Genomic DNA, 27,656 nt, shown 5'->3' with positions numbered 1-27,656 from the left:
TTCTGACTTTATAGGAAAAGATTTGAAACTGTTTTTACAGATTTTTTTTCTTTTCTTTTCTTTTTTTTTTTTGAGACAGAGCCTTGCTCTGTCGCCCAGGTTGGAGTGCAGTGGCGCGATCTCGGCTCACTGCAAGCTCCACCTCCCATGTTCACGCCATTCTGCCTCAGCCTCCCGAGTAGTTGGGACCACAGGCGCCTGCCACCATGCCTGGCTAATTTTTTGTATTTTTTTTAGTACAGATAGGGTTTCACCGTGTTGGCCAGGATGGTCTCGATCTCCTGACCTCGTGATCTGCCCACCTCGGCCTCCCAAAGTGCTGGGATTACAGGCATGGGCCATCGCACCTGGCCTGTTTTTACGGATTTATTATACTTACAAAATTTACTTTATTCTTCTTGCTATAAAGCATGGAAGGGGAAGAATTCTCTGTGTAAGATCCTAGAATTTCATCCTGTACAATTTTCTTCCAGAGATAAATATTTGTTTCTTTTTTTAACTCATCATTCACATATGCAATCAAAATTTACCAGTCACTTAAGTTTTATGCCAAGTATACAGAAGTTAAATAAGACTGATAAAATCTTTGCCCTGTGGCACTTACAATTCTAATGGGGAGACAGATTTTAACTGAGTTGATAAGGCTTGATGAGTGTTGTGAAGAAAAAGTATTAAAAGTGTTAGGAGATGAATAACGGGACCAGACCTGGTGGAGAGTTGGTGATAAATCAAGGATAGGATACTTAAGCTTGTAAATGAAGGATTAAGAGTAGTTAGGAGATACAAAGAGAACAGGAAAAGAACGCTCCACACAGAAGGAATTCAAAGAGCAGCGACCCTAAGAAAGGATGTCTTCTTTTCTAGAAAAATAAGCTTTAAGGGCATTGAAGCTTTGCCTTTTGCCTCAATGAAGTGTTGTAGTGGAAGATGAAAAAGGCAGTCTCAAAGATGATTTCTAGCTTTCTGGCTTGAACAGTGAACCATTTGCTAAGATGGAGTACTCCATGGGCAGAATTTTTATCACAAAGGACACATTATTCATATATATACTAATTTCAAGGTATCTGTGAGACGTGCAAAATGTTAGTTGGACTTATGCCTTTCAAGGTTTGGGGCTGAAATTATAAATTTAAATGTTCCTGGCATATAGTTGCTAATTGAAGATATGAGAGTGAATGAGATTTTCTGTGATAAGAACCTAGAGTACAAAGCAAGGGCATGGTACTCTGGAACTCTGAGGAAGCTCAACATTAAACAGTTGAGGATGAGCATATACAAGAGACTGAGAACACAAGGCCAGAAGGCAGGAACAAATCTAAGAGAGTGTGACATAATAAAAGACAAAAGCAAAGAAAGTTTCAGGATGAAGCAAGTAATCAGTTATATCAGATGGTTCACAGAGATCTGGTAGGCGCAGTGGCTCACACCTGTAATCTTAGCACTTTGTGGGGCTGAGGTGGTCAGATGGCCTGAGTTCAGGAGTTCAGGACCAGCCTGGGCAACATAGTGAGACCTTGTCTCTACGAAAAATTTAAAAAAAAATCAGCTGGGCCTGGTGGCACATGCCTGTAGTCTCAGCTACTTGGGAGGCTAAGAGGTGGGAGGATCGTTTGACCCCAGGAGGTCAAGGCTGCAGTGAGCCATGATCATACCACTGCACTCCAGCCCGGGTGACAGAGCAAGACTCTATTTCAAAAACAGAACAAAACAAAACAAAAACAAAGAGATTTGATAAGATGAAGATTGGAAAGACTGGAAAGTGCTTTGGCCACAGAGATCATGATGAATATAATGAGAAGTGGAGAAGTAGAGTTGGGATGGTTGGTGATAGTGCAGGAGGAAACCCAACTGTAGTGAGTTGAGTAGTGAGAGGGAAACAGTGAATTGGTAAAACTTTTAAGAATTGCTTAAGAATTACCAATATGTTTATATATTAACCAATATACAAAATAATTATTTTTGTAAAATATGAAAGTGGACTTTACTTTTCATTTTGGCAGTCAAACTAACTGTAGATGTGAGAGTGTAATGTCAAATCATTTATCTCTTAAGATCTCATTTTGGGGGAAAGAATGAAAAAGTATACTAAAATATTTATAAAAGTCTGGAAGAGTATACATGCAGAAGTTAACAATGACTAGTCCACTAATCTCCAGGAGGTGAGATTAGGCAAGACTTTTATTTTTATCTTTTTATTTATCTGTGTTTTCAGATTTTCTTTCTTGAGAATCTGATTTTTTAAAACGTACATTTAGTGGCTTATGCCTGTAATCACAGCACTTTGGGAGGAGGCTGAGGCAGGCAGATCACCTGAGGTCAGGAGACCCTGCCCAACATGGTAAAACCCTATCTCTACTAAAAATACAAAAATTAGCCAGGTGTGGTGGCACATGTCTGTAATCTCAGGTACTTGGGAGTCTGAGGCTGGAGAATTGCTTGAACCTGGGAGGTGGAGGTTGCAGTGAGCCGAGATTGTGCCATTGCACTCCAGCCTGGGTGACAGAGTGAAACTCTATCTCAAAAAAAAAAAAAGATACACATAAAAAATTTTGTGATTCTGAGCAAAGAAGCTGCTCTATGCCTTATTTTCCTTCTCTGTAAGATTAAAGGATTAGGTCAAATGATTTTTGTGATATTTTCTTTGTTTATAGCTTCAATGAAATTTGGATGACTACAACAAAATGTATTTGAGGCTAGTCATTAAATACAGCCTAGGCCTTATATTGTCAGTGAAATGGGATTACTCTTGGCTAATATAGGCAGGGAATTAACAGGTTAAGGAGTGCTTTCTTTATGATATATCATGACTATAAGTAAAATTTAAGAATTATTTGCAAGATTCCCTGACTTGTAAAATAATTAGGCTTGTTTGCCATTGCATGTTTTATCAGCTCGTCATGTTCTGTTCAAGCAGTCCAAGCAGAACAAAATTTTAAGTTAATTATTAAATCTCTGCATGAATGGAATTGTTCTTTGAAAAATGAAATCAGTGAATTATATAACTTATACTTTATTAGGAAATTTTCTTTCTTCAGCTACCTATTTTAAACTATTTGCTTGAATTTGTATAGCTTTTCTTTTCTTTCTTTTTTCTTTTCTTTTCTTTTTCTTTTTCTTCTTTTTTTCTGTGAGATAGGGTCTTGCTCCATTGCCCAGATTGGAGTACAGTGGTGTGATCATGGCTCACTGCAGCCTCAACCTCCCTGGGCTCAAGTGATCCTTCCACTTTAGCCACCCAAGTAGCTGGGACCGCAGGAGGCACCACTATATCCAGCTAATTTTTGTTGTTGTTGTTGTTGTTGTTGTTGTTGTTGAGACAGGGTCTCCCTGTGTTGCTCAGGCTGGTCTTGAACTCCTGGATGCCAGCAATCCTCCTATCTCAGCCTCCCAAAGTGCTAAGATTCCAGGCCTGAGCTACCATGCCTGGCTCTATTTTCTTTCTTCTGTTTATGTTTTTAATTACCAGTGTCCAGCTAAAATTGAAGTTTCTATTAATCACCAATTACTTAATTCTAAAATCATTAAATATTCCTTTTAAACTTATATTCTTTCAAAAACTTCTTGTAATACTGATTATTATTATTATTTATTTTTTTTGAGACAGCATCTTGTTCTGTTACCCAGACTGGAGGGCAGTGGCATGATCATGGCTCACTGCAGCCTTGACCTCCTGGGTTCAAGTGTTCCTTCCACCTCAGCCTCCCAGATAGTTGGGACTACTGGTGTGTGCCACCATACCTGGCTAATTTTTTAATTTTTTTTGTAGAGGTGGGGTCTCACTGTGTTGCCAAGGCTCATCTTGAACTCCTGGGCTCAAGCTATCCTCCCACCTTGGGCTCCCAAAATGCTAAGATTACAGACATGAGCCACCATGCTGGGCTCTGATGACTGTTCTGACCTTAGACTGTCTAAGTGCAATACGAATTTCAAAATTGTATGTAACTATAAAATAATAAAACATATAAACTTATAGTAAAGCTAAATTATTAATACTGGTTATTAAGAAGTTTTGTTTCCTAGTGAGACCGTGTTTTTAGAAGTATTAAGTACAAATAAAGTTAATTTTTTTTTCTTTCTTTTTTCCTTGCAAATAGCACCAAGAATTTAGTTTCCTCCTCAAAGAAAGGGTATGTCCTCTTGTGATAAAGCTCTTTTCTCCAAATATAAAGTTCAGACAAGGTTCCAGCACCTCATCTTCTCCAGCACCAGTTGAAAAACCATATTTTCCTATCTGCATGCGTTTGCTGAGAGTAGTATCTGTTCTGATTAAGCAGTTTTACAGTCTTTTGGTAAGTGCTAATTTCCTTATGTATTTGTGTATATAGTTGCATGTTGTGCCCTTTGTAAAAAGTGGTCTGTTGTAGTGCGTTTAGTTTTTTCAATTCAGTTTAACAGAATTTTTTTGAGTACCTACATGTATTCTAGGTACTCTAAAGGTTTGTTCTATCCTTTCTTGAATCTTGCTTATGTTTATAGAGTATTCATAATGTGTGAAGCAGAGTCACTGCCTGTTGTCTGAAGGCAGCATAGGAATTGTGGTTTAGAAACTCAGCTTCTTAGCTAATTGTCTGTATCTCATTTGAAGGATTATTAAAATTATAGTCTCTTCAGTTTATTCTACATTCATTTTTACTGTTTCATATGTCTTAACAGATTAAAGCAAAGACATCGAAGATTTGGTCAAATCTAGGATTAGAAACCAATTATTTTGACTTACAGTCCAATATTGTATCTATTTTGCATAAGTTAATGCATGCCTATTATGTTGTGATATTCCGGATGATAATTCTATTTACGTAATGCTTTAGTCGTAAACATTCAAATACTGTTTCTCAGAAAAAATAATGCACCATGTTTTTTTTTAAATTCTGTGTTAAGTCAAATTCAGCATTCTGTAATTTTTTCACATTTATATTCTTCTTCTTCTTCTTCGTCTTCTTCTTTGTCTTCTTCTTCTTCTTCTTCTTCGTCTTCGTCTTCGTCTTCTTCTTCTTCGTCTTCTTCTTCTTGTTCTTCTTCTTCGTCTTCTTCTTCTTTTTCTTCTTCGTCTTCTTTTTGAGATGGAGTCTCGCTCTGTCACCCAGGCTGGAGTGCAGTGGCACAATCTCGGCTCACTGCAACCTCCACCTCCTGGGTTCAAGCAATTCTCCTGTTTCAGCCTCCTGAGTAGCTAGGACTACAGGCACCCGCCACCACACCTGGCTAATTTTTGTATTTTTAGTAGAGATGGGGCTTCACCCTATTGGTCAGGCTGGTCTTGAACTCCTGACCTCAGGTGATCCACCCGCCTCAGCCTCCCAAAGTGCTGGGATTACAGGCGTCAGCCACTGCGCCTGGCCCTATATTCTAAAAATAGACAATATAATAATAGTAGGACACTTCAATATTCTACTTCCAATAAAGGTAGAACAACCAGACATAAGACTAATAAGGAAACAAAGGACTTGAACAACACTGTAGAACAGTTGGACCTAACAGACATAAACAGAACCCTCCACCTAACATCAGCAGAATACACATTCTTTTCAAGTGCACATTGATTATTCTCAAGGATAGAGCTTATGGTAAGCCATAAAACAAGTCTCAACAAATTGAAGAAGATTGTAATCATACCAAGTATCTTCTCTGACCAAAGTGGAATCCAACCAGAAATCAATAGTGGAAGGAAAATGAGAAGAGTCTCAAATGTATGGAAATTAAACAACATATTAGTTAGGAGAAGGAAGGAAATAATAAAGAATACCACATAAATAAACAAAATGGAGAATAGAAAAGCAATAGAGAGAATCAATGAAAGTTGTTTTTTTGAAAAGATTAAGAAAATTAACAAACCATTATCCAGACTAAAAAGAGAAAATACTCAAATAACTAAAATCAGAAATGAAAGAGGAGACATTACAACTGATGCCACAGAAATAAGAAATTTAAAAGGATCATAAAAGACTACTAGGAAGAATTATGTGCCAACAAATTGGATAACCTAGAAGAAATGAATAAATTCCTTGAAACATACAACCTACTGAAACTGAATCACAGGAAAAAAATTAAACAGACCTATAACTAGTATGGAGATGGAATTAATAATGAAAAACCTTCCAACAAAGAAAAGCCCAAGAGCAGATGGCTTCACTGGAAAATTCAACCAAACATTGAAAGAACAATTAACGGCCGGGCGCGGTGGCTCACGCTTGTGATCCCAGCACTTTGGGAGGCCGAGGCGGGCGGATCACAAGGTCAGGAGATCGAGACCACGGTGAAACCCCGTCTCTACTAAAAATACAAAAAATTAGCCGGGCGTGGTGGCGGGCGCCTGTAGTCCCAGCTACTCGGAGAGGCTGAGGCAGGAGAATGGCATGAACCCGGGAGGCGGAGCTTGCAGTGAGCTGAGATTGCGCCACTGCACTCCAGCCTGGGTGACAGAGCGAGACTCCATCTCAAAAAAAAAAAAAAAAAAAAAGAACAATTAACAAACTCCAAAGAATTGAATAGGAGAGAAAACTTCCAAGCTCATTTTATGAGGCCAGCATTAATACCAAAGCCAGACAAAAATACTACAAGGAAAAAAAAAAAAAACAGATCAAGCTCTCTGATAAATATTGATAAAAAAATTCTCAAGAAAGTACAAGGAAACTTAATTCAACAGCATTTTAAAAGGATTCTATGCCATGACCAAGTGGGATCTATCCCTGGAATGTAAGGATGTTTCAACATACAAAAATCAGTTAATATAATGCACTACATTAAAAGAATGAAGGTTAAAAACTACATGATCATTTCAATTGACACAGAAAAAGCATTTGGCAAAATTCATCATCCTTTCATGATAAAAATACTCAACAAACTAGGAATAGAACTAAACTACCTAACCCAATAAATGCCATTTATGAAGAGACAATAATAACTAATATCACACTTGATAGTGAAAACCTGAAAGCTTTCCCTCTAAGATCAGGAACAAGGCAAGATTGCCTACTCTCGCCACTTCTATTCAACATGGTACTGGAACTCCTAGCCAGAGCAATTAGGAATGAAAAAGAAATCAAAGGCATCCACATTGGAAAGGAAGAAGTAAAATTATCTCTGTTTGCTGATGTAATGTTATATTTAGAAAACTCTAAATATTCCACACCAGAAAAACTGTTAGAACTAATAAACATAGCAAAGTTGCAAATATGTCTCTATACACTAACAGTGAACAATTCCAGAAAGAAATTAAGAAAGCAATTTCATTTGCAAAGTACCAAAAAGAATAAAATACTTAGGCATAAACTTAACCAAGAAGGTGAAAAGCCTATACGTTGGAAACTATAAAACATTATTGAAAGAAATTTAAGACACAAAGAAATGGAAAGATATCCAGTGTTCTTGATTAAAAGACTTAAAGTTGTTAAAATGTCCATATAATCTAAAGAGATCTATGAATTAAATGCAGTTCCTATCAAAATTCCAACAGCACTTTTTGCAGAAGTAGAAGAAACCATCTTAAAATTCATATTGAATCTCAAGGGACCCCAAATTGCCAAAACTATCTTGAGAAAAAAGAACAAAGTTGGAAGTCTCACACTCCCTGATTTCAAAACATATTACAAAGCTACAGTAATCAGAATAGCATAAAGTGGTACAGGCATAAAGACACACACAAAAACCCATGGAACAGAATGGAGAGCCCAAAAATAAACTCTCATAAATATGGTCAAGTGATCTTTGAAAAGGGTGCCAAGACCACTCAGTGGAGAAAGGATAGTCTCTTTAACCATTATGCTGGGGAAACCGGATATTCACATGTAAAAGAATGAGGTTAGACCCTTACCTTATGCCATGTACAAAAAATAATTCAAAATGGATTCATGACCTAAATACAAGATTTAAAACTAAAAAATTCCTAAAAGAAAACATAGGGGAAAATCTTTATGACATTGGATTTCACAATGATTTCTTGACTATGATACTAAAAGCACAGGCAACAAAAGCAACAATAGACAAATGGAACTACATCAAACTTAAAATCCTCTACACCTCAAAGAAAGCAACCAGCAGAGTTGTATTAGTTTTCACACTGCTGATAAAGACATACCTGAGACTGGGCAATTTACAAAAGAAAGAGATTTATTGGACTTACAGTTCCATGTGGCTGGGGAGGCCTCACAATCATGGCTGAAGGTGAAAGGCACATCTTACATGGCGGCAGACAAGAGAAGAGAGCTTATGCAGGGAAACCCCCTTTTTAAAACCACCAGATCTTGTGAGACTTACTATCATGAGAACAGCATGGGAAAGACCTGCCTCCCATGATTCATTACCTCCCACCAGTTCCCTCCACAACACGTAGGAATTAAAGATGAGATTTGGGTGGGGACACAACCAAACCGTATCATTCCGCCCCTGGCCTCCCAAGTCTCATAGGTCCCCATATTTCAAAGCTAATCATGCCTTCCCAACAGTCCCCAAAGTCTTAACTCATCTCAGCATTAACTCAGAAGTCCACAGTCCAAAGGCTCATCTGAGACAAGGCAAGTCTTTTCTGCCTATGAGCCTGTAAAATCAAAAGTTAATTACTTCCTAGATACAATGGGGGTACAAGCATTGGGTAAATACAGCCATTCTAAATGGGAGAAACTTGACAAAACAAAGTAGCTACAGGCCCCATGCAAGTCCGAAATTCAGCAGGGCGGTCAAATCTTAAAGCTCCAAAATGACCTCCTTTGACTCCATGTCTGACATCCAGATCACACCGATGCAAGAGGAGGGTTCCCATGGTCTTGGGCAGCTCCACTCCTGTGGCTTTGCAGGATACAGCCTCCCTTCCAGCTGCTTTCATGGCCTGGTGTTGAGTGTCTGTGGCTCTTCCAGGTGCACAGTGCAAGCTGTTGGTGAATCTGTCATTCTGGTGTCTGGATGGTGGCCCTCTTCTCACAGCTCCACTAGGCGGTGCTCCAGTAGGGACTCTGTGTGGGGGCTCTGACCTCACATTTCCCTTCTGTATTGCCCTAGCAGAGGTTCTCCATGAAGACCCTGCCCCTACAGCAAACTTCTGCCTGGGCATCCAGACGTTTCCAGACATCTTCTGAAATCTAGGCAGAGGTTTCCAAACCTCAATTCTTGACTTCTGTGCACTTGCAGGCTCGACACCATGTGGAAGCTGCCAAGGCTTGATGCTTGCACCCTCTGAAGCTCCGGCCCGAGCTCTATGTTGGCCCTTTCAATCACGGCTGGAGTGGCTGGGATGCAGGGCACCAAGCACACAGCACAGGGACCCTGGGCCCAGCCCACAAAACCATGTTTTCCTCATAGGCCTCTGGATCTGTGATGGGAGGGGCTGCCTCAAAGGTCTCTGACATGCCCTGCAGACATTTTCCCCATTCTCTTGGTGATTAACATTCAGCTCCTTGTTACTTATGCAAATCTCTACAGCCAGCTTGAAATTCTCCTCAGAAAATGGGATTTTCTTTTCTTTTTGGGGGGAGGGATGGAGTCTTGCTGTGTATGCTGGGCTGGAGTGCAGTGGCACAATCTCGACTCACTGCAACCTCCGCCTCCTGGTTTCAAGTGAGTCTCCCGCCTCAGCCTCCTGAGTAGCTAGGATTACAGGTGTGAGCCATCACACCTGGCTAATTTTTGTATTTTTAGTAGAGACGGGGTTTTGCCACGTTGGCCAGTCTGGTCTCGAACTCCTGACCTCAAGCAACCCACCCGCCTCGGCCTCCCAAAGTGCTGGGATTACAGGCATGAGTCACTGCGCCCCGCCTGTGATTTTCTTTTCTATTGCATTGTCAGGCTGCAAATTTTCCAACCTTTTATGCTCTGTTTCCCTTTTAAAACTGAATGTCTTTGACAACACCCAAGTCACCTCTTGCATGCTTTACTGCTTAGAAATGTCTTCTGCCGGCTGGGCGTGGTGGCTCACGCCTGTAATCCCAACACTTTGGGAGGCTGAGGCGGGCGGATCATGAGGTCAGGAGATCAAGACCATCCTGGCTAACGTGGTGAAACCCCATCTCTACTAAAAAATACAAAAAACTAGCTGGGTGTGGCAGCAGGCACCTGTAGTCCCAACTACTCCAGCCTGGGTGACAGAGCAAGACTCCATCTCAAAAAAAAAAAAAAAGAAAGAAAGAAAGAAATGTCTTCTGCCAGTTACCCTAAATCATTTCTCCCAAGTTCAAAGTTCCACAAATCTCTAGGGCAGGGGCAAAACGCTGCCAGTCTCTTTGCTAAAACATAACAAGAGTCACCTTTACTCCAGTTCCCAACAAGTTCCTCATCTCCATCGAGACCATCTCATCCTGGATTTCATTTTCCATATCCTTATCTGCATTTTGGTCAAAGCCATTCAAATCTCTAGGAAGTTCCAAACTTTCCCACATTTTCCTGTCTTCTTCTGAGCCCTCCAAACTTCCAACATCTGCCTGTTACCCAGTTCCAAAGTCAATTCCACATTTTTAGTTATCTTTTCCACAGCACCCCACTCCTGGTTCCAATTTACTGTAGTAGTCCATTTTCACACTGCTGATAAAGACATACCCAAGACTGGGCAATTTACAAAATAAAGAAGATTAATGGACTTACAGTTCGACATGGCTGGCGAAGCCTTACAATCTTGGAGGAAGGTGAAAGGCACATCACAAATGGTGGTAGACACAAGAAGAGAGCTTTTGCAGAGAAACTCCCTTTTTAAAACCATCAGATCTCGTGAGATTTATTCATTATCATGATAACAGCATGAGAAAGACCTGTCCCCATGATTCAGTTACCTCCCACCGGGTCCCTCCCAGAACACGTGGGAATTAAAGATGAGATTTGGTTGGGGACACAGCCCCAAACCATATCCAGAGTGAAAAGGCAACAATTGGGAAAAAAGATTCACAAATTGCATATCTGAAAAGGGATTAATATCCAAAACATATAAAGAACTCCTACAACTCAACAACAACAAAAAACTAATGTTAAAAAATGGGCACAGGACATGAATAGATATTTCTCCAAAGAAGATATACCAATGTCCAACAAGCATATGAAAAGATGCTCAACATCTCCAATCATTAGATAAATGCAGAGCAAAACTGTAATGAGGCTTATGCCCATGAGTGGTCACTGTTAAAAACGAAACAGAACACCAGAAAATAACAAGTGTTGGTAAGGATGTGGAGAAAATTGGAACCCTTGTGCACTGTTGGTGGGAATATAAAATGGTGCAGCCTCAATGGAAAGCAGTATGGAGGTTCCTCAAAAACCTGAAAATAGAATTACCATATGACCCAGCAATACTACTTACGCATATAAATTCAAAAGAATTCAAAGTGTGATTTGAAAGAAATGCTTGTACACCCATGTTCATTGTCACATTTTTGTAATAGCCAAGAGTTGAAAGCAGTTCCAGTGTTCATTGTCAGATGAACAAACTAAGAAAATACAGTGTATACATATGTTGGAATATCATTCAGCCTTAAAGAAGGAAATCCTGCTACTGGAACTTTGGGGACATTCTGATGAGTGAAATAAGTGAGTCAAGAGAACAAATTACTGTGTAATTCCACTTATGCGTGGTACCTTGAGTAGTCAAATTCATAGAGAAGATGGAATGGTCGTTGCCAAGGACCAGGAGGACAAAGGGATAAGGAGTTAGTGTTGAGTGGGTATAGCATTTCAGTTTTGCAAGATAAAAAAGTTCTAGAGGCCAGGTGCGGTGGTGCATGCCTGTAATCCCAGCACTTTGTAAGGCCAAGGTGGATGGATCACCTGAGCTCGGGAGTTTGAGACCTTGGCTAGCCAACATGGTGAAACCCCATCTCTACTAAAAATGCAGCCTCTGGCTGAGGCAGGAGAATTGCTTGAATCTGGGAGGCGGAGATTGCAGTGAGCTGACATCACACCATTGCACTCCAGCCTGGGTGACAAGAGCAAGACTCCGTCTCAGAAAAAAAAAAAGTTCTAGAGAGTTTTTTACACAACGATGTGAGACAGTTGATACTACTCAACTGTACACGTAAATATTGTTGGGGTTTTATATTGTATGGTTTTACCACAATTAAATATTTTTTAATATTGAAAAGATTCCTGCACTCCAATGTTTATTGCAGCACTTTTCATGATTGTCAGGATTTAGTAGGAACCAAAGTATCCATCGACAGATGAATGGATAGAGAAAAGTTAGTACATATAGGCAATGGAGTACTATTCAACCATAAAAAAAAAAATGAGATCCTGTCATTTGCAACAATATGGATGGAACTGCAGGACATTATGTTAAGCGAAATTAGCCAGGCACAGAAAGACAAACTTCACATGTTCTCACTCGTTTGTAAGAGCTAAAATTTAAAACAATTGAACTAATGGAGAGAGAGAATAGAATGATGGTTACCAGCAGCTGGGAAGGGTGGTGGAGATGGGGAGCAGGGGGAAAGTAGGGATGGTTAATGGGTACAAAAATATAGGTAGATAGAATGAATAAGATCTAGTATTTGATAGCACAACAGGGTGATTAGTCAACAATAATGTACATTTAAAAATAAAGAGGCCAGGCACCATGGCTCACGCTTGTAGTCCCAGCACTTTGGGAGGCCAAGGTGGCCAGATCACATGAGGTCGGGAGTTCAAGACCAGCCTGACCAACATGGAGAAACCCCGTCTCTACTAAAAATACAAAATTAGCCGGGCATAGTGGTGTATGCCTGTAATCCCAGCTACTTGGGAGGCTGAGGCAGGAGAATCGCTTGAACCCAGGAGGCGGAGGTTGCAGCGAGCCAAGATTGTGCCATTGCACTCCAGGCTGGACAACAAGAGCAAAACTCCATCTCTAAATAAATAAATAAATAAATAAGTATAATTGGAATGTTTTAGCATGAAGAAATGATAAATGCTTGAGGTGATGCATAGCCCATTTCCCCTGATGTGATGATTATGCATTATATGCCTGTATCAGAATATTTCATTTACTCTATAAGTGTTACATACCTACTATATACTCATAAAAACTAAAAAAAAATTTTTAAGTAAACAAAATAGTGGAAATGAAAATAATTACAATGTAGTAATATCAATCACCATGGAAAGTCAACAGGATAGGAGGGATTTTTAAAAAGGGGAAGAACTTTAAGGGCCAGTGTAGTTGCCATAGTTGCTATTAAATCAGGTGGTCAGGTTATATGTTGGTCCAAATGTTTAGAAAGTTTTTATGCCTGTCACTAGGCCAACTAAATACCACTTCCTCACTTGTTCCCTAATTATTAGCAGGGCTGTCTTAGAAGCGCTCCTCCTCCTCCTTTCTTTAGAATGTTTCTTAACTACATTAAGTTAAGACTATAGGAAGAGAAAACAGTTCCCCTTTTCCTTTTCATATCCACTAGTCAGTCCTGGAGAAACAAGTATTCTGTTCTCCTCAGTAATGCAGCCTAGTTACATCTTCATAGGAACAAATGCAAAATTCACATTTTGTTTCTGTTGCTAACCAGGACCTCCCAACTTATTTATCATCATCATCTTTTTTTTTTTAATAAAATTTGATGCTATTGGTTGAACTATATCCCCCAAAATTAATATATTGAAGCCCCAGTCCCCAACATGACAGTATTTGGATATGTGGCCTTTGAGAGATAATTAGGCTTAGATGAAGACATGAGGGTGGGACCCTCATGATGGGATTAGTTCCCTCATAGAAAGGCACCAGAGCATGCTTGCTCTCTCACTTTCGTGCCCTCCACCATGTGAAGACAAAGGAAGAAAGCATCCATTTGCAAGCTCAGAACAGGGCCCTCAGCAGAACCTGACCACGCTAACACCTCCATCTCATATTTCCAGCCTCCAGAATTGTAACAAATAAGTTTCTGTCATTTAAGCCACCCAGTCTCCGGTTATCTTGTTAACGACAGACTAAAGATACTTGGGCCAAGCTGAGATACTTGGTTTCTGTCTATCAATTCTGTTATTTAACAATTTATCTAATAACCTTTTCAGAGATACAGATATCTTAATTCCTCAGTAATTTTCATTTTGGATGAAATTGTTTTATTGAGTTCATCTGTTCTGGACACTGTACAAAGTAATTGTCTTAGTTCCGGCTGTTATATAAAATATGCCAGAAACTGTGTAGCTTAAATCTCAAAGTTCTGGAGCCTCAGAAATCTAAGATCAAGCTACTAGCATATCTGGTGTCTGGTGAGGGTGTACTTCCTGGTTTGCAGATGTCTGTCTTCTCATTTTATTCTTATATGGTGGAGAGTAGAGAGAGGAAGAAGCCTCTCAAGTATCTTCTTATAAGGGCACAATCCCATTCATGAGGGTTTCAGCCTTATGACCTAATTTCCTCCGAAAGACTCCACCTTCAAATATCATCCTACTGGGGAATAGGCTTCAACACATGAATTTTGGGGGTATATAAACATTTAGACCATAGCATTGCTTTGCATACGTTAATTCATTTTAACTTTACTACAGCCCTGTGAAGCAGACATTCATATTTGTGTTTTACAGCTGAGAAAAGGAGGACCAGGATGCTTATATAATTTGCCTGAGATGATGCAGTTTATAAGCTGCAAAACTGGGGTGTTAACTAATTTTTTAGGCTCCATAACACACTTTCAACCCCACTGCACTTTACTACTTCACTGTTTTCTTAGTTCTCGCTCTCTTTTTTTTTTCTTTCTCCAAGGCTGACAGTGCCAAGTTCCTTTTATTGCTTCTATACCATTCTCCATATTTTGACCTTTGTCCCTTTAATAGGTGGGGGTGTAGGGGGACAACATGGACAGATGACAGCACAGCCAGCAACAGAAAAAAATGGAAAGTTACTGCCTAAAGGAAGAGGAAGGCCTGTTTTCCTGCTTTACTTGTGAATTGTGGGTGATGATCAACTGGTGAAACATTGGTTCCTAATAAGGAACTCTAGGACTGTGTTTGCAAAGTTGAGATTTTCAGATATGTATAAGAAAGTAATTCCTCAGTATTGTAATTGGCTACATTGGGACATGTTAGCTTAGAAAAATTTAGGCATTCTACAGTTTCTTCAAGGGCAAAAGTTAGAGGCCTGGTAGTTGGGGGGTAAGCTATATATGGTTGATGTGTGATGCCTCTCTCTTATTTCTCTGTATTTTCTTTATTTAAACCTGGAAATGGTACATCTCCTAGAAGACATACTAGAGGAATAATTCTTATACTTTTTAGTCTCAAGACTGCTTTATTACTTTTTTTTTGCAACAGGAAGTGGTCATTTAATAACCATGTGGAAGAGGGGGTACTACCATTCAAAACACCCCGACGGGTCACAGAATGTTCCAGAGCAGAAAGGCACTGGGGATGCCCTGGCTGTCTGCCATCTCTAGCAGCACACCACTGTTCCAATCATTCAGCCCTTTGTGTCCCTACTAGTCCCTGAAATCGCCTCAGCTGAGTGATACTGGGGGTGGGTGGTGAGAGGGGAATGCTGGGAGGGAGTGACACTTGGGGATCCAAGACAGAGATATCAGGACCCAAAATAAATAAATCATGTTGGATGCCCTATGAAAACAGTGACCCTTTATATTCTTGAAAAATATTTATGAGCTTTTGTGTATGTGAGTTATTTCTATCATTATTTACTTTATTAAGAATTAAAACTGAAATGATACTAAACCTATTACATGTTAACATAAATTATTTTTATGAAAAATAATTATGTTTTAAAGAAAAAAATTATTTTACGTTTTCCAAATGTAAATGTCATGAATGTCTGGCTTAACAGGAAGCAGCTGGATTCTCCTATCTTTTGTCTTCATTCTGTTGTGATGTTTCTTTGGGTTGACACATAACGATGAAAATCTGGCTTCATAAAGACATGTAGTTGAAAGGCAGAATTATATTAATGGCCTTTTTAGATAAAATAATGGTGGATATTCTTCTTTGATACTATACCAAACGGGACACTTTCTTTTTTTGTTTGTTTTCTTGAGATGGAGTCTTTCTCTGTCACACTGGCTGGAGTGCAGTGGCGTGATCTCGGCTCACTGTGAGCTCCGCCTCCTGGGTTCATGCCATTCTCCTGCCTCAGCCTCCCAAGTAGCTGGGACTACAGGCGCCCGCCACCACGCCCAGCTAATTTTTTGTATTTTTAATAGAGACGGGGTTTCACCACATTGGCCAGGATGGTCTCGATCTCCTGACCTCGTGATCTGCCTGCCTCTGCCTCCCAAAGTGTTGGAATAACTGCATGAGCCACCACACCCTGCCGACACTTTCTTACAGGTCTAGGATCTGAAACATTTAACTGTGTTACAGTAAAATTCATTTCATTGGTCTTAACATTTCAAATGGATCTTTTAGTCATGCATGATTTTGTAACATCATGTATTTTAGTTGTATAGATATTCCAAATGTTATCACTTCCTGCAAATATTACATTTGTTAATATCACCACCATTTATCAGAAGAGTCTTAGGTTATAGGGCAGATACAAGTTTTTTTAAATTCTGATTTTTGTTTGAAAGCTCAAATTTTATTATTGGCAACAAACACTGTCAATTGTTTACCCTAAAGTGACAGGCGTACTTTATTTTTGAGAAACTGTTTGTACAGTATATACAAATGTAAATAATCATGATTTACCGTTTGCTTTTTCAGTTAAAATGTTATTCCACAGGGTAAAAAGACTAGCTCAGTTCACAGCTATGCTTTTCTTCCAACAATGATGGTACTTTGATACACAGTAAAAATGCTTCATGTATACTTCCTGTTTTGTCCCAAGGAACATTAAAAAGACATGTACTTGGCCAGGCGCAGTGGCTCACGCCTGTAATCCCAGCACTTTGGGAGGCCGAGGCGGGTGAATCACCTGAGGTCAGGAGTTCAAGACCAACCTGGTGAAACCCCATCTCAACTGAAAAACACAAAAAATTAGCCGGGTGTGGTGGCAGGTGCCTGTAATCCCAGCTACTTCGGAGGCTGAGGCAGGAGAATCACTTGAACCTGGGAGGCGGCGGTTGTAGTGAGCTGAGATCTCACCATTGCACTCCAGCCTGGGCGACAAGAGCGAGACTCCATCTCAAAAAAAAAAAAAAAGACATGTACTTATGGGTCAGATCTAACAAAATCAATCTGTATTTTATTTTTATTTTAGTTTTGTTTATTATGGCTCTTTTTAAAAAAAAAATAATCATTTTTTTTAAAGATGGAATTGCACTCTCATTGCCCAGGTTGGAGTGCGATGGCGCGATCTTGGCTCACTGCAACCTCTGCCTCCCAGGCTCAAGCGATTCTCTTGCCTCAGCCTCCCAAGTAGCTGGGATTACAGCTGCCTGCCACTATGCCTGGCTAATTTAAAAAATATTTTTAGTAGAGACGGGGTTTCACCATGTTGGCAAGGCTAGTTTTGAATTCCTGACCTCAAGTGATCCACTCGCCTCAGCCTCCCAAAGTGGAAGGATTACAGGCATGAGCCACCTTGCCCGGCCCATTTATTATGATTCTTAAGTAAAACCATTTTTTTTTTTTTAAATCATATGTGGCAGTGAAGAATCCAATGACACTAGTACAGTTTGGGGTTACTGCCTTGATTTCTGCTAAGGCAGTAACCCCAAACTGTACTAGTGTCATGGCAAATAATATATTATTATGAAAATAAGTTTGAAATGGTCTCAGGGACTCCTAAGGGGCCCAGGGACCACACTTTGGGAATGACTACCCTAGAGAATTATGTGCTTCCCAGTATTCACCAGGTTATCTCACTCTATCAGCTAGTTCAAGGGTGAAGATAATTAATCTTCAAAGGTTCTGTTAATACATTGAGTAACCAGAGGAAGTTAGAATTTCTCACTCATTAGGTATATTTGAATTTATCACTCATTAGAATTTAGAAATTAGAATTTCTCATTCATTAGGTATATTAATAGCTACTATACTGTATTATTTTTCCCTTTCTGTCATCCAAGGTAGGTGCTTTTTCTGCTCTCTGAATCACTTAGGGTGTGTACCCACATATCATTCCTTAAACAAGTACCCTTAAGGAATTTATGAAACTTAACTAAAAGAGGCTAGTGGCTGGGTGTGGTGGCTCACGCCTATAATCCCAGCATTTTGGGAGGCCAAGGCAGGTGGATCACTTGAGGTCAGGAGTCCGAGACCATCCTGGCCAACATGGCGAAACCCCATCTCTACTAAAAATACAAAAACTAGCCAGGCATGGTGGCTTGTAATCCCACCTTCTCAGGAGGCTAAGGCACAAGAATCACTTGAACCCAGGAGGTGGAGGTTGCAGTGAGCCAAGATTGAGCCACTGTACTCCAGCCTGGGCAACAGAGTGAAACTGTCTCAAAAAAGAAAAAAAAAAAAGAGGCTAGCATATCTCTTTTCTGCCCTTACTGTTTTTAGAAAGGAATCAACGAGGCTAAATTATCTTGTCCAAACCAATTTTCTACTTCTTCACAGACATTTCTCTAACAAAAGATGTCATCACTACCAAATCTATTAGCTGCAAGGTTAACTCTGACAAGCTCCTGACAAATAGACTCCTGCATGAATGTGTTACCAGATTTTCTTCATTGTCTCCCAAGTCAATGCTTACATACAGGATTCTTTAATAGATATCTATGTGATATTGAGATTAGAATGTCTACCTCAGTAACTTTGATTCATCTTAAGCCATCAGATGTCTCTTGATGTTTAGATAATAATCTACTACCAAAGTACTACAGGCGTTCAAAAACATTCATCACCCCTTCATGTTGGTATAGTGGAGTTTATGACGTATCTGGGTCACAAAAATTGGATTTACACCATAAATGCTAATCTTAATACCTGTTTCCTTATGAGTGCAGCCACTTGGGGGAAAGACTTAACAGATTCATAGTAGGTTTTCTCCATTGAGGCCCTTGTTCAGTGTTCAGTGCTCTCAACACTAGTTCTCTGCTCAAACTTTCACACTTGACAGGAAGAAACAAAAGGAGAACAAGGTTCCAGACTCCAGGAGAGAGGCTCTCTTTTTTACCCAAATCACAAGATTTTAGTGGTTCCAGTATAAATTGATAAATGATTGGTTTGTGTTATAGTCATTGTGTCATAGAGAACAAATGATATGCTTTCAAGGCAAGTTTTATAATGTTATTCCTTTGGCTGTAATATACTTGATGTTTCTGAGATCCTTTGTATTCTTGCCTCAAAGCTTAGCTGATGAACCTTAAATTCATTCACACACACTTATATGCCACTTATGCCACTTGTAAAGCTGATATTGCACTCGTTGAAGGGTTTACTAATATTCAAACCCTCCAGTAGATAGAGCTGTTGTCCAGTGAGTCACTAGTATGGGTCTTTCTTTTTCAGTTCTTTCTCTAAAGAGGGGTCATTTTGTTTAGAAAAAATAATGCCCTCTTCATTTGCATGGCACTTTGTCATATTTAGGGGATGTTTTTATGCTTACATTTTTCTCATTTGATTTCCCAGAAAGATGTAGATATTTTCATCCTTTATTTATAAGAAAGGCAACCATGCTTGTCCTTATGCACAAGGTTGCTGGATAAAGAAGTTGACCCACCTGACTCCTGATCTAGTTCCTTTCAACTAAGCTTTATCATGTTTAGGACAATGCCAGGCCTCTGCATATACTTACCCAGTCATTAGCAGCCTAAGTGATAATGTTGTTTTTAGTTATTCCTCCTACTGTGTCATTATGATTATGTCCTCCTTTTAAGCATCCAGATAAAGATACTGAAAGGCATTAGAAAATACTAGCAGCTAAGACTTTGTGCTGAAAGCCTGAGGGCTACTATATTTCCCCAAATTTCTTGTCTCACATTATGGTTCACTCATTTTGAGATACCCCAGCTAAAACATTCAATAACTTGCTGCACCTAGTAGCAAGAATCAGTTTGGCCTAATAATCACAACGTCAGCTTAGTTTTTACCTCCCAGAGGTCTTGCTGTATTGTCAATTAATAAGTAACAAAAACAATCCATTTACCTTTGAATAAACTGGTTAGCTTTTGTTTGTTCATTCAGTTATCAGACATGTAATGAATAATGCCTTGGGTGTGCCTTGAACATTATTTATTTATAAAGAGCTTGCTGAGAAATGGTCTATATTAGCAACAATAGTAATGATAATTAATACTTAATTAGCAGTACAGGCCCTGTTCTAATAGTTATATACTTTACATCTGTCAACTGCTATAGGTTCCTCCTTATTTTTCTACTATAAAATTTATACTAAGCACCCTTTGGCTTGCCTGTTTGTTTCTTTAGTAGCAAAGGAAAGTATGGAAAAACTGCTCTGAATAGTAGAACATGCATCCTGTCAGCAGTTTATGTGGTACATGCTGTCTGGAGGTTTTTAGAAATGGAGATGGCATGATGGTATTATCTGCTTTCTAAAGAGCAAGGATAAAGGATTAACTGTATTAGCAGATTACTAATGTTTTCAGGGATATATTTAGAGAAACACTGTGATTATTTTTACTGTTAAAGTTTCCATGTATAACTACATTTCCTTTCTCTGTTTCTCCACTCCCCATTAAGAGTTTGATTTCTAATCTAAAAGATTTTATTGGCTTGTCCATAGCACTAAGTCAAAAATAAGAACACAGTCTATAATTCTTCTCTTTGATTCAAAGAAATAGTATTAAAAATCATATATTTTTAGGTAACTGAATGTGAGATATTTCTGTCACTTCTGGTGAAATTTCTGGATGCAGATAAACCACAGTGGCTACGAGCTGTTGCAGTGGAATCAATACACAGATTCTGTGTGCAGCCTCAACTATTAAGGTAAAACCTCAGCAATAGTTTGTTAAATAGATAGGTTAATGTTTATTAACCTGTAAACTAACCTATAATAGGTTAATAAACTAGTCAGAAGACTTTTGGTATTTATTCCCAATATTAGTGATTTCTAAACAGAGAAAATAGGGTATTGTATCTATAAGGTCGGGTAGGGCGTGTAGATGTGGAAAAGAACAGTGAGGTTAAACACACGTGGTGAGTGATAGACATCAGTCTGAATTTACTGATTTAATATAGCCAAAATAATTTTATTTAGAACTGTGACTGCTATCTGAACCTTTGTCCTAAATTGGTAAAATTACTGAGTTGTAATGAAGAATTTTTTCGTATAGTTTGGTAACTCTTATAGTAATATCACTTGCTATAAAAAGGTTTAAAATTTTTAATATATTCAAATGTTTTTCCCAAAAACCTTTTAAATTATTTTACAGGTCATTTTGTCAGTCCTATGATATGAAACAGCATTCTACCAAGGTTTTTCGTGATATTGTAAATGCACTGGGATCTTTTATACAGTCCCTGTTTCTTGTCCCCCCTACTGGAAATCCTGCAACAAGCAACCAAGCTGGTAAAAACATATTCATAATTTTGTTTTTTATATTCTGCCGTAAGTTACAGTATTGACTATTCTGAGAGGATATTATGAAATTCTGTGACTAGAGAAATTTGGGTTACCTAAACATGTTGGTAGTAAAGAATTGCACTTAAAGAATAATCTGATCTCACCGAAGCAGTTGTGTTTCTTTTTTCCAGAATAGGTTTTCTTCTCTGACATACTTTCAGTTTCTCTGATCACATAAGAACAAAAGTTTAGATGCTAATCTTCATCTTAAAAGAACCTTTATTTGATGACTCCCTTTGAAGAGTCTAGATGGTTACCACCTTAGGAAGACTTAGTCCCTCTCTTAAAGGGGTTAACATGGTTGGAGTTTGTTTGGGAATCTATATGGTTTGTTGTTTCCCTTTACCTTCTTTCTCTTCCACTTTGTACTGAGTGATGGTTTTGTATACTTTATTCCCACTTCTGATAAAAAGTGGTCTAATGAAAGATAGGCTAAACATTTATCAGTATTTTTACTTCCTCTAGTAGCTTTTATTTTAAAAAGGGAAATGGTATTTTAGGGAAATAGGAAGATTCTCTGATAGACAAAGTAGTACTGATAAATTTCATTTATTTCTGCAATACCCATTCTGATAGTACAGAAATTTTTTTTAAAGATTGGCCAGGTATTTGAATATTACTGATTTGTAGTCAAGTAGTAAATTAGTCTCTTTCCTTTTTTTCCCTTCTTCTCTAACAGGAAACAATAATTTAGGTGGCTCAGTCTCAGCACCAGCTAACTCAGGAATGGTGGGGATTGGTGGAGGTGTTACTTTGCTACCAGCATTTGAATATAGGGGAACCTGGATACCTATTCTGACAATCACAGTTCAAGGCAGTGCTAAAGCCACCTAGTAAGTAGTAGTAGCATTATTTTATAAGGAATGATGTTGTTGGGGGTGATATTTAACCTAAAATCCTTCTCTATTATATTTTAAATTTTAGACCCAGTACTTCTAATGTATTTTAGAGCTTATTTTCTTTCGTCGTATTTTGAAAATTGTATCTAGGACTGGATTTTACTTGTTTTCTTTTGTGCTGTTTGTAGACTAACAGCATTATAAAACAAAATGTGATTTCTTTACATATGGACCTATTAGCTCTCCTATACAGCTTTTTGGTTTAAGTATATGAATTAGTTTCAGACCACTTGGGCTTAGGTCTTCTAATATTAGCTGAGTTACTATCAGCAAATTAATCTTTTTTTCTTTTAACCTCATTTCTCTCATCTGTACAATGGGAGTAGTGATATATCTAATTTTCAGAATTCTATATGTAAGAAAAGTTATTTTAAGTGCTTATCTAATCATATTGTTAGGGTTTAACACATGGAAATTTTAGTTTGTAAGTAATTAAAAAGTGTTTAATGGATTCCATATCTATTATTTTTAAATTGTTTGTCATTAGCCATTTCAATTTAAAAAATGCATACTCAATAATGTATTACTGATTTTTTCTTAAGTCTTAATGAGATACAGTACTTACAGAAATAAGGCAATCAATAGTACATGGATATAACATTGCTATAGTTACTATGAGGGAGTTATAGATATATTTTGAGTAATTAGTATGTATAATTAAAACTATCCTTGGCCAGGTACAGTAACTCACGCCTATAATCCCGGCACTTTGGGAGGCCGATGTGGGCAGATCACTTGAGGTCAGGAGTTCGAGACCAGTCTGGCCAATATGGTGAAACCCCATCTCTACTAAAAATACAAAAATCAGCTGGGTTGGTGGTGTGCATCTGTAATCCCAGCTACTTGGGAAACTGAGGCACGAGAATCGCTTGAACCTGGGAGGCAGAGGTTGCAGTGAGCCGAGATCATGCCACTGCACTCCAGCCTTGGTGACAGAGCGAGACTCTGTCTAAAAATAAAACTATCTTTATGACATAAATCAAGACTTAATGTGAAACAGACTCAGGAGGCTGAGGCAGGAGAATCACTTTAGTTCAGGAGTTGGAGTACAGTCTGGGTAACCACGAAACCCCATCTCTTAAAAAAAATAGAAATGAAACAGAATCTTTGGCTAGTTAAAATCATCAGTTTCTCTGGTGTGTCAGTCTGCATTGTATCATCCTAGGTATATTTTACCTTACAGCTTTATTTTGCCTAAAATTATAAAAGTATAGAGTCATAGAAGACTGAAATATTTTAATTAAAATTCATTATTATTTTTAGTCATTTATATTAAAATTACTTAGTATTTTATAGGCTTGCCTTGTTCAAAAGGTAATGACTCAAGTATACTAGAGAATTAAGTTGTACAAGCATCAGATATCTAGCACTAAAGGAGACATTAATTATCTAGTTCACCTTCCCACATTTTATAACCTGAACAAAAACCAACACAGAAGAAAATTTTTGCCTTCTTAGAGCTTACACTTTAGTGAGTGAGATAGTAAATAAATAAATACACAAGTAAATATATAATATAACCTTGGGTAGTGGTTAATTTGAAGAAAAAGCAAGTTAAGGGCATAGAGAATGACCAAGGTGAAGATGGAGACAGAAAGGGTCTCCCTGAGGAAATAATACTGAGCAGACACATAAAGGGAGGGAGTGAAGATGTGTGCTTGAGGAAGAAAAAAAAAAAAGAAACAAGTCACAAAATAATAAATATTTGTCTGGGTTGTAGAACTCCTTTTTAAAATTTATTAGTAAAAGCCTACCAACACTGTTATTGATACTGGATTTTAACTAGTTCTGCTACTAACTACTGTGATTTTGAGCATAGCACTTGATTTCACTTGATCTTAATTTTCTCATCTTTAAGACAAGATTAGGACTGAATCTCTAAAGGAACATATGCGTAGATTTTTTTTTAGTGCTATACATACGGAAATTGCTTAATTCTGAAATAATAAATGGCCAGAAAATATTGAGTGTTCTTTTGTACATGGGTTAGTATGTTCACACTGGAGCTTAACTGTTGAATTGGCATCTGTTATTCATTCATTGTGAGGTTCAATATAAAATGATTTCACTATTTTCTTTGAAGGCATATGTATACATCTTGATTGTGCATTCTGTTCTTTTATTGACTGCTTGAGTAAAATTTGAAAACTTAAGTGATATATAGATAGAAGTAGTTTTGACCTAAGTATTGGTGGCATATTCTTTTATATTTATTACACTACAGATCCCTTCAAAGTTGGACTTGTGACAGTTTTTGCAATTTGACCTTAAGTTTAAAATGTTTAAACAGATAAATTACATTTTATCTCAAAGTGGAATTTATACAGTAATTCTAATAAAGTAGCACTGAAACAGTGAGGTAAGAAAGTATGTGTTTTCTTTCAGGTTTATGGTATAAATAAAAAGTATAAATTACCCTTTCTCTTAACTATTCTAGTGCTTAAAGTCTGTGCCATAGAATTGGAGAATTGGAGTTTCTGATGTTTTGGATTATTTTATGTTTTAGATACATTTTCCCAATAGATCACATATTCTTTGAGAATAGGAATTTGTCTAATGAGATGCTTAACACTGATTTATTTAGGATGTGACTCTCAAAGGCTAATTGGCCTGGGAAAGATTAAAGCCGTAAACTTTATCTCCCCATTTGAGCTTAAGTTTCTTTCTATTTTTCACTTTCCTGTTATGTTTGGGGGTACATGTGAAGGTTTGTTAAAAAGGTAAACGTGTCATGGGGATTTGTTGAATGTATTTCATCACCCAGATGTTAACCCCAGTACCCAATAGTTACCTTTTCTGCTCCTCTTTCTCCTCCCACCCTCCCCCCTCAAGTAAACCCCAGTGTCTGGTATTTCCTTCTTTGTGTTCATGAGTTCTTATCATTTAGCCCCATTTATAAGTGAGAACGTGCAGTATTTGGTTTTCTGTTCCTGCATTAGTTTGCTAATAGCCTCCAGCTCTAGAACTTAAATTTCATGATCAACAATGTAATTATATTTCTAATGATTACATAAATGTTTAAAAGCTCAAGAGTTGACACATTAGTGGTAGGCTTTAGTGTCAGACTTGATTTTAAAAACTTCTGATTAATAACTGTCATATTAGTCCTCAGTTTTATTATCTGTGTCTCTTAGGGTTTTTGTGAGGAGTTAAATGAGATAATACATATTAAAAAAGTAGAGTCCCAGGCTAAGAGTATTTGCTCAGTGAATGATCACTATATATAGATGTTCTTATTGTTTTTTTAAATTTACATTTCTTTATTAATTACCTATCTTGATGATTCAGAAACTTTAAGATTTTGAGGTAGGACATTTTCTTAGCTTTTTTATTGTAATCTTTAGTAATTTCAATTTTACTTTTGAGATAATTCATATGCCATGAAATTCACCCTTTTACATTGTATAATTCATGGTTTCATTATATTACAAAGTTGTACAACCATTACCACTACCTAATTCCAGAAAGTTTTCATCACCCCTAAAAGAAACCTCATACCCATTAGCAGTCATTTCCCAATCCCCCTTCTTCTAGCTCCTTAGCAACCACTAATCTGCTTTCTGCATCTATTGATTTGCCAATTCTGGATATTTCATATAAATGGAATCACACAATAAATGTTATTTTGTGTCATACTTCTTTGACACAACATAATTTTTTTTCAATTGCTATGTAATAAATGTACATATTTTGAGGGTAAATTTGATATTTTGATACATTTATATAATGTGTAGTGATCAAATCAGGGTAATTGTGTTATCACCTCAAACATTTATCTTTTCTTTATTGTGGGAACATTTGAATTCGTGTGTTCCAGGTATTTTAAAATATGCAATAGATTATTGTTAAGTGTAGTTACCCGACTGAACTGTTAGATGCTAAAGTTTATTCCTATCTGTATAACTGTATTTTTGTACCTATTAATCAACCTCTCTTTACCCCCAAACCTCCACCCTTCCTGGCCCCTGGGAATCACCAATCTGCTTTCTACTTTAATGAGATCCACTTGTTTAGCTCTCACATCAGTATAATTTTTTTTTTTTTTTGAGACGGAGTCTGGCTCTGTCACCCAGGCGGGAGTGCAGTGGCGTGATCTTGGCTCACTGCAAGCTCTGCCTCCCAGGTTCATGCCATTCTCCTGCCTCAGCCTCCCGAGTAGCTGTGACTACGGGTTCCTGCCACCATGCCCAGCTAATTTTTTGTATTTTTTAGTAGAGACAGGGTTTCACTGTGTTAGCCAGGATGGTCTTGATCTCCTGACCTCGTGATCTGCCCGCCTCGGCCTCCCAAAGTGCTGGGATTACAGGCATGAGCCACCACTGTGCCCGGCCCAGCATAATGTTTTGAAGGTTCATCTGTGTTGAGAATGTGTCCATACTTTATTCCTTTATATGTCTGAATAATATTCCAATATATGGAATCACTTTTTTAAATTAATTGATGCATATTGGGTTATTTTCACTTTTGTTTATTATGAATAATACTACTATGAGCATTTGTCTGTAAGTTTTTGCATAGACATGTGTTTTCATTTCTGTTGGGTATACAACTAGTAAGTGGAATCGCTGGGTTATATGGTCACTCTATGTTTACATTTTTGAGGAATGCCAAACTCTTTTCCCAAGCAACTATACCATTTTACATTCCTAACAACAATGTGTGAGGGTTCAGATATCTCCACATCCTCAGCAATGCTTGTTAATCTTTTTTACGTAGTCATCCCAGTGAGTATGAAATGATATCTTACCGTGCTTTGATTTGCATTCCCTAATGACTGGTGACAAGCATCTTTTTGTGTGCTTCTTGGCCATTTATATGTCATGTTGGGCGAAATGTCTATTCAGATTCGTTGCTCCTTTTTAATTGGATTGTCTTTTTCTTATTTAATTTTAAAAGTTATATATTCTGGATGCCTGTCTCTTATCAGATATGTGATTTGCAAAAGTTTTCTTTCATTCTGTTGGTCTTTTCATTTTCTTGATTGCTGCTTTTTGAAGTACAATTTTTTTTAATTGTGATGAATCTATCAATTTTTTTCTTTGTTGCTTGTGCTTTTGGTGTTATATCTAACAAACCTTTGGCTAATCCAAGGTCATGAAGATTTTTACCCATGTTTTCTTCTAAGAGCTTTATAGATTTAGCTCTTACATTTAGATCATTGATTCATTTTGGAGTTAATTTTGCATATGGTGTGAGACAGGGGTCCAACATTACCTTCTGCATGTGAATATCCAGTTGTTCCAGAATCATTAGTTCTTTGTCAATTGAATTACTCTTTTTTCTAGGAATTATTTTGCCAGATATCAATTTTAAGATGTTTAGAACCATAGTTCACTACCTGCCATGATTTAAAACAGATTTATTGTCCTTCCTTCTGAAAACTTTCTCCTAACTAT

General features: G+C 37.9%; 1 protein-coding gene across 11 annotated transcripts in view; it reads left to right on the top strand.

The window, feature by feature from the left end:
* Positions 1 to 27,656, top strand: part of MON2 (MON2 homolog, regulator of endosome-to-Golgi trafficking) — a 133,609-nt gene that overhangs the window by 36,807 nt on the left and 69,146 nt on the right. For 10 of the 11 annotated variants that reach the window (XM_030822311.1, XM_030822309.1, XM_030822310.1 and 7 more), the window contains 4 exons: positions 4,095 to 4,289; positions 20,600 to 20,724; positions 21,171 to 21,307; positions 22,041 to 22,194. In XM_030822311.1, the coding sequence (XP_030678171.1) occupies positions 4,095 to 4,289; positions 20,600 to 20,724; positions 21,171 to 21,307; positions 22,041 to 22,194 (611 nt within the window). The remainder of the gene's footprint in view (positions 1 to 4,094; positions 4,290 to 20,599; positions 20,725 to 21,170; positions 21,308 to 22,040; positions 22,195 to 27,656) is intronic. The other variant, XM_030822314.1, reaches the window with a different exon arrangement.

Source organism: Nomascus leucogenys, chromosome 11, assembly GCF_006542625.1.
Source record: "Nomascus leucogenys isolate Asia chromosome 11, Asia_NLE_v1, whole genome shotgun sequence".
NCBI lineage: Eukaryota > Metazoa > Chordata > Mammalia > Primates > Hylobatidae > Nomascus > Nomascus leucogenys.
Note: the sequence above shows the minus strand (reverse complement) of the source record. Positions and strands in the feature narration are given on the sequence as shown.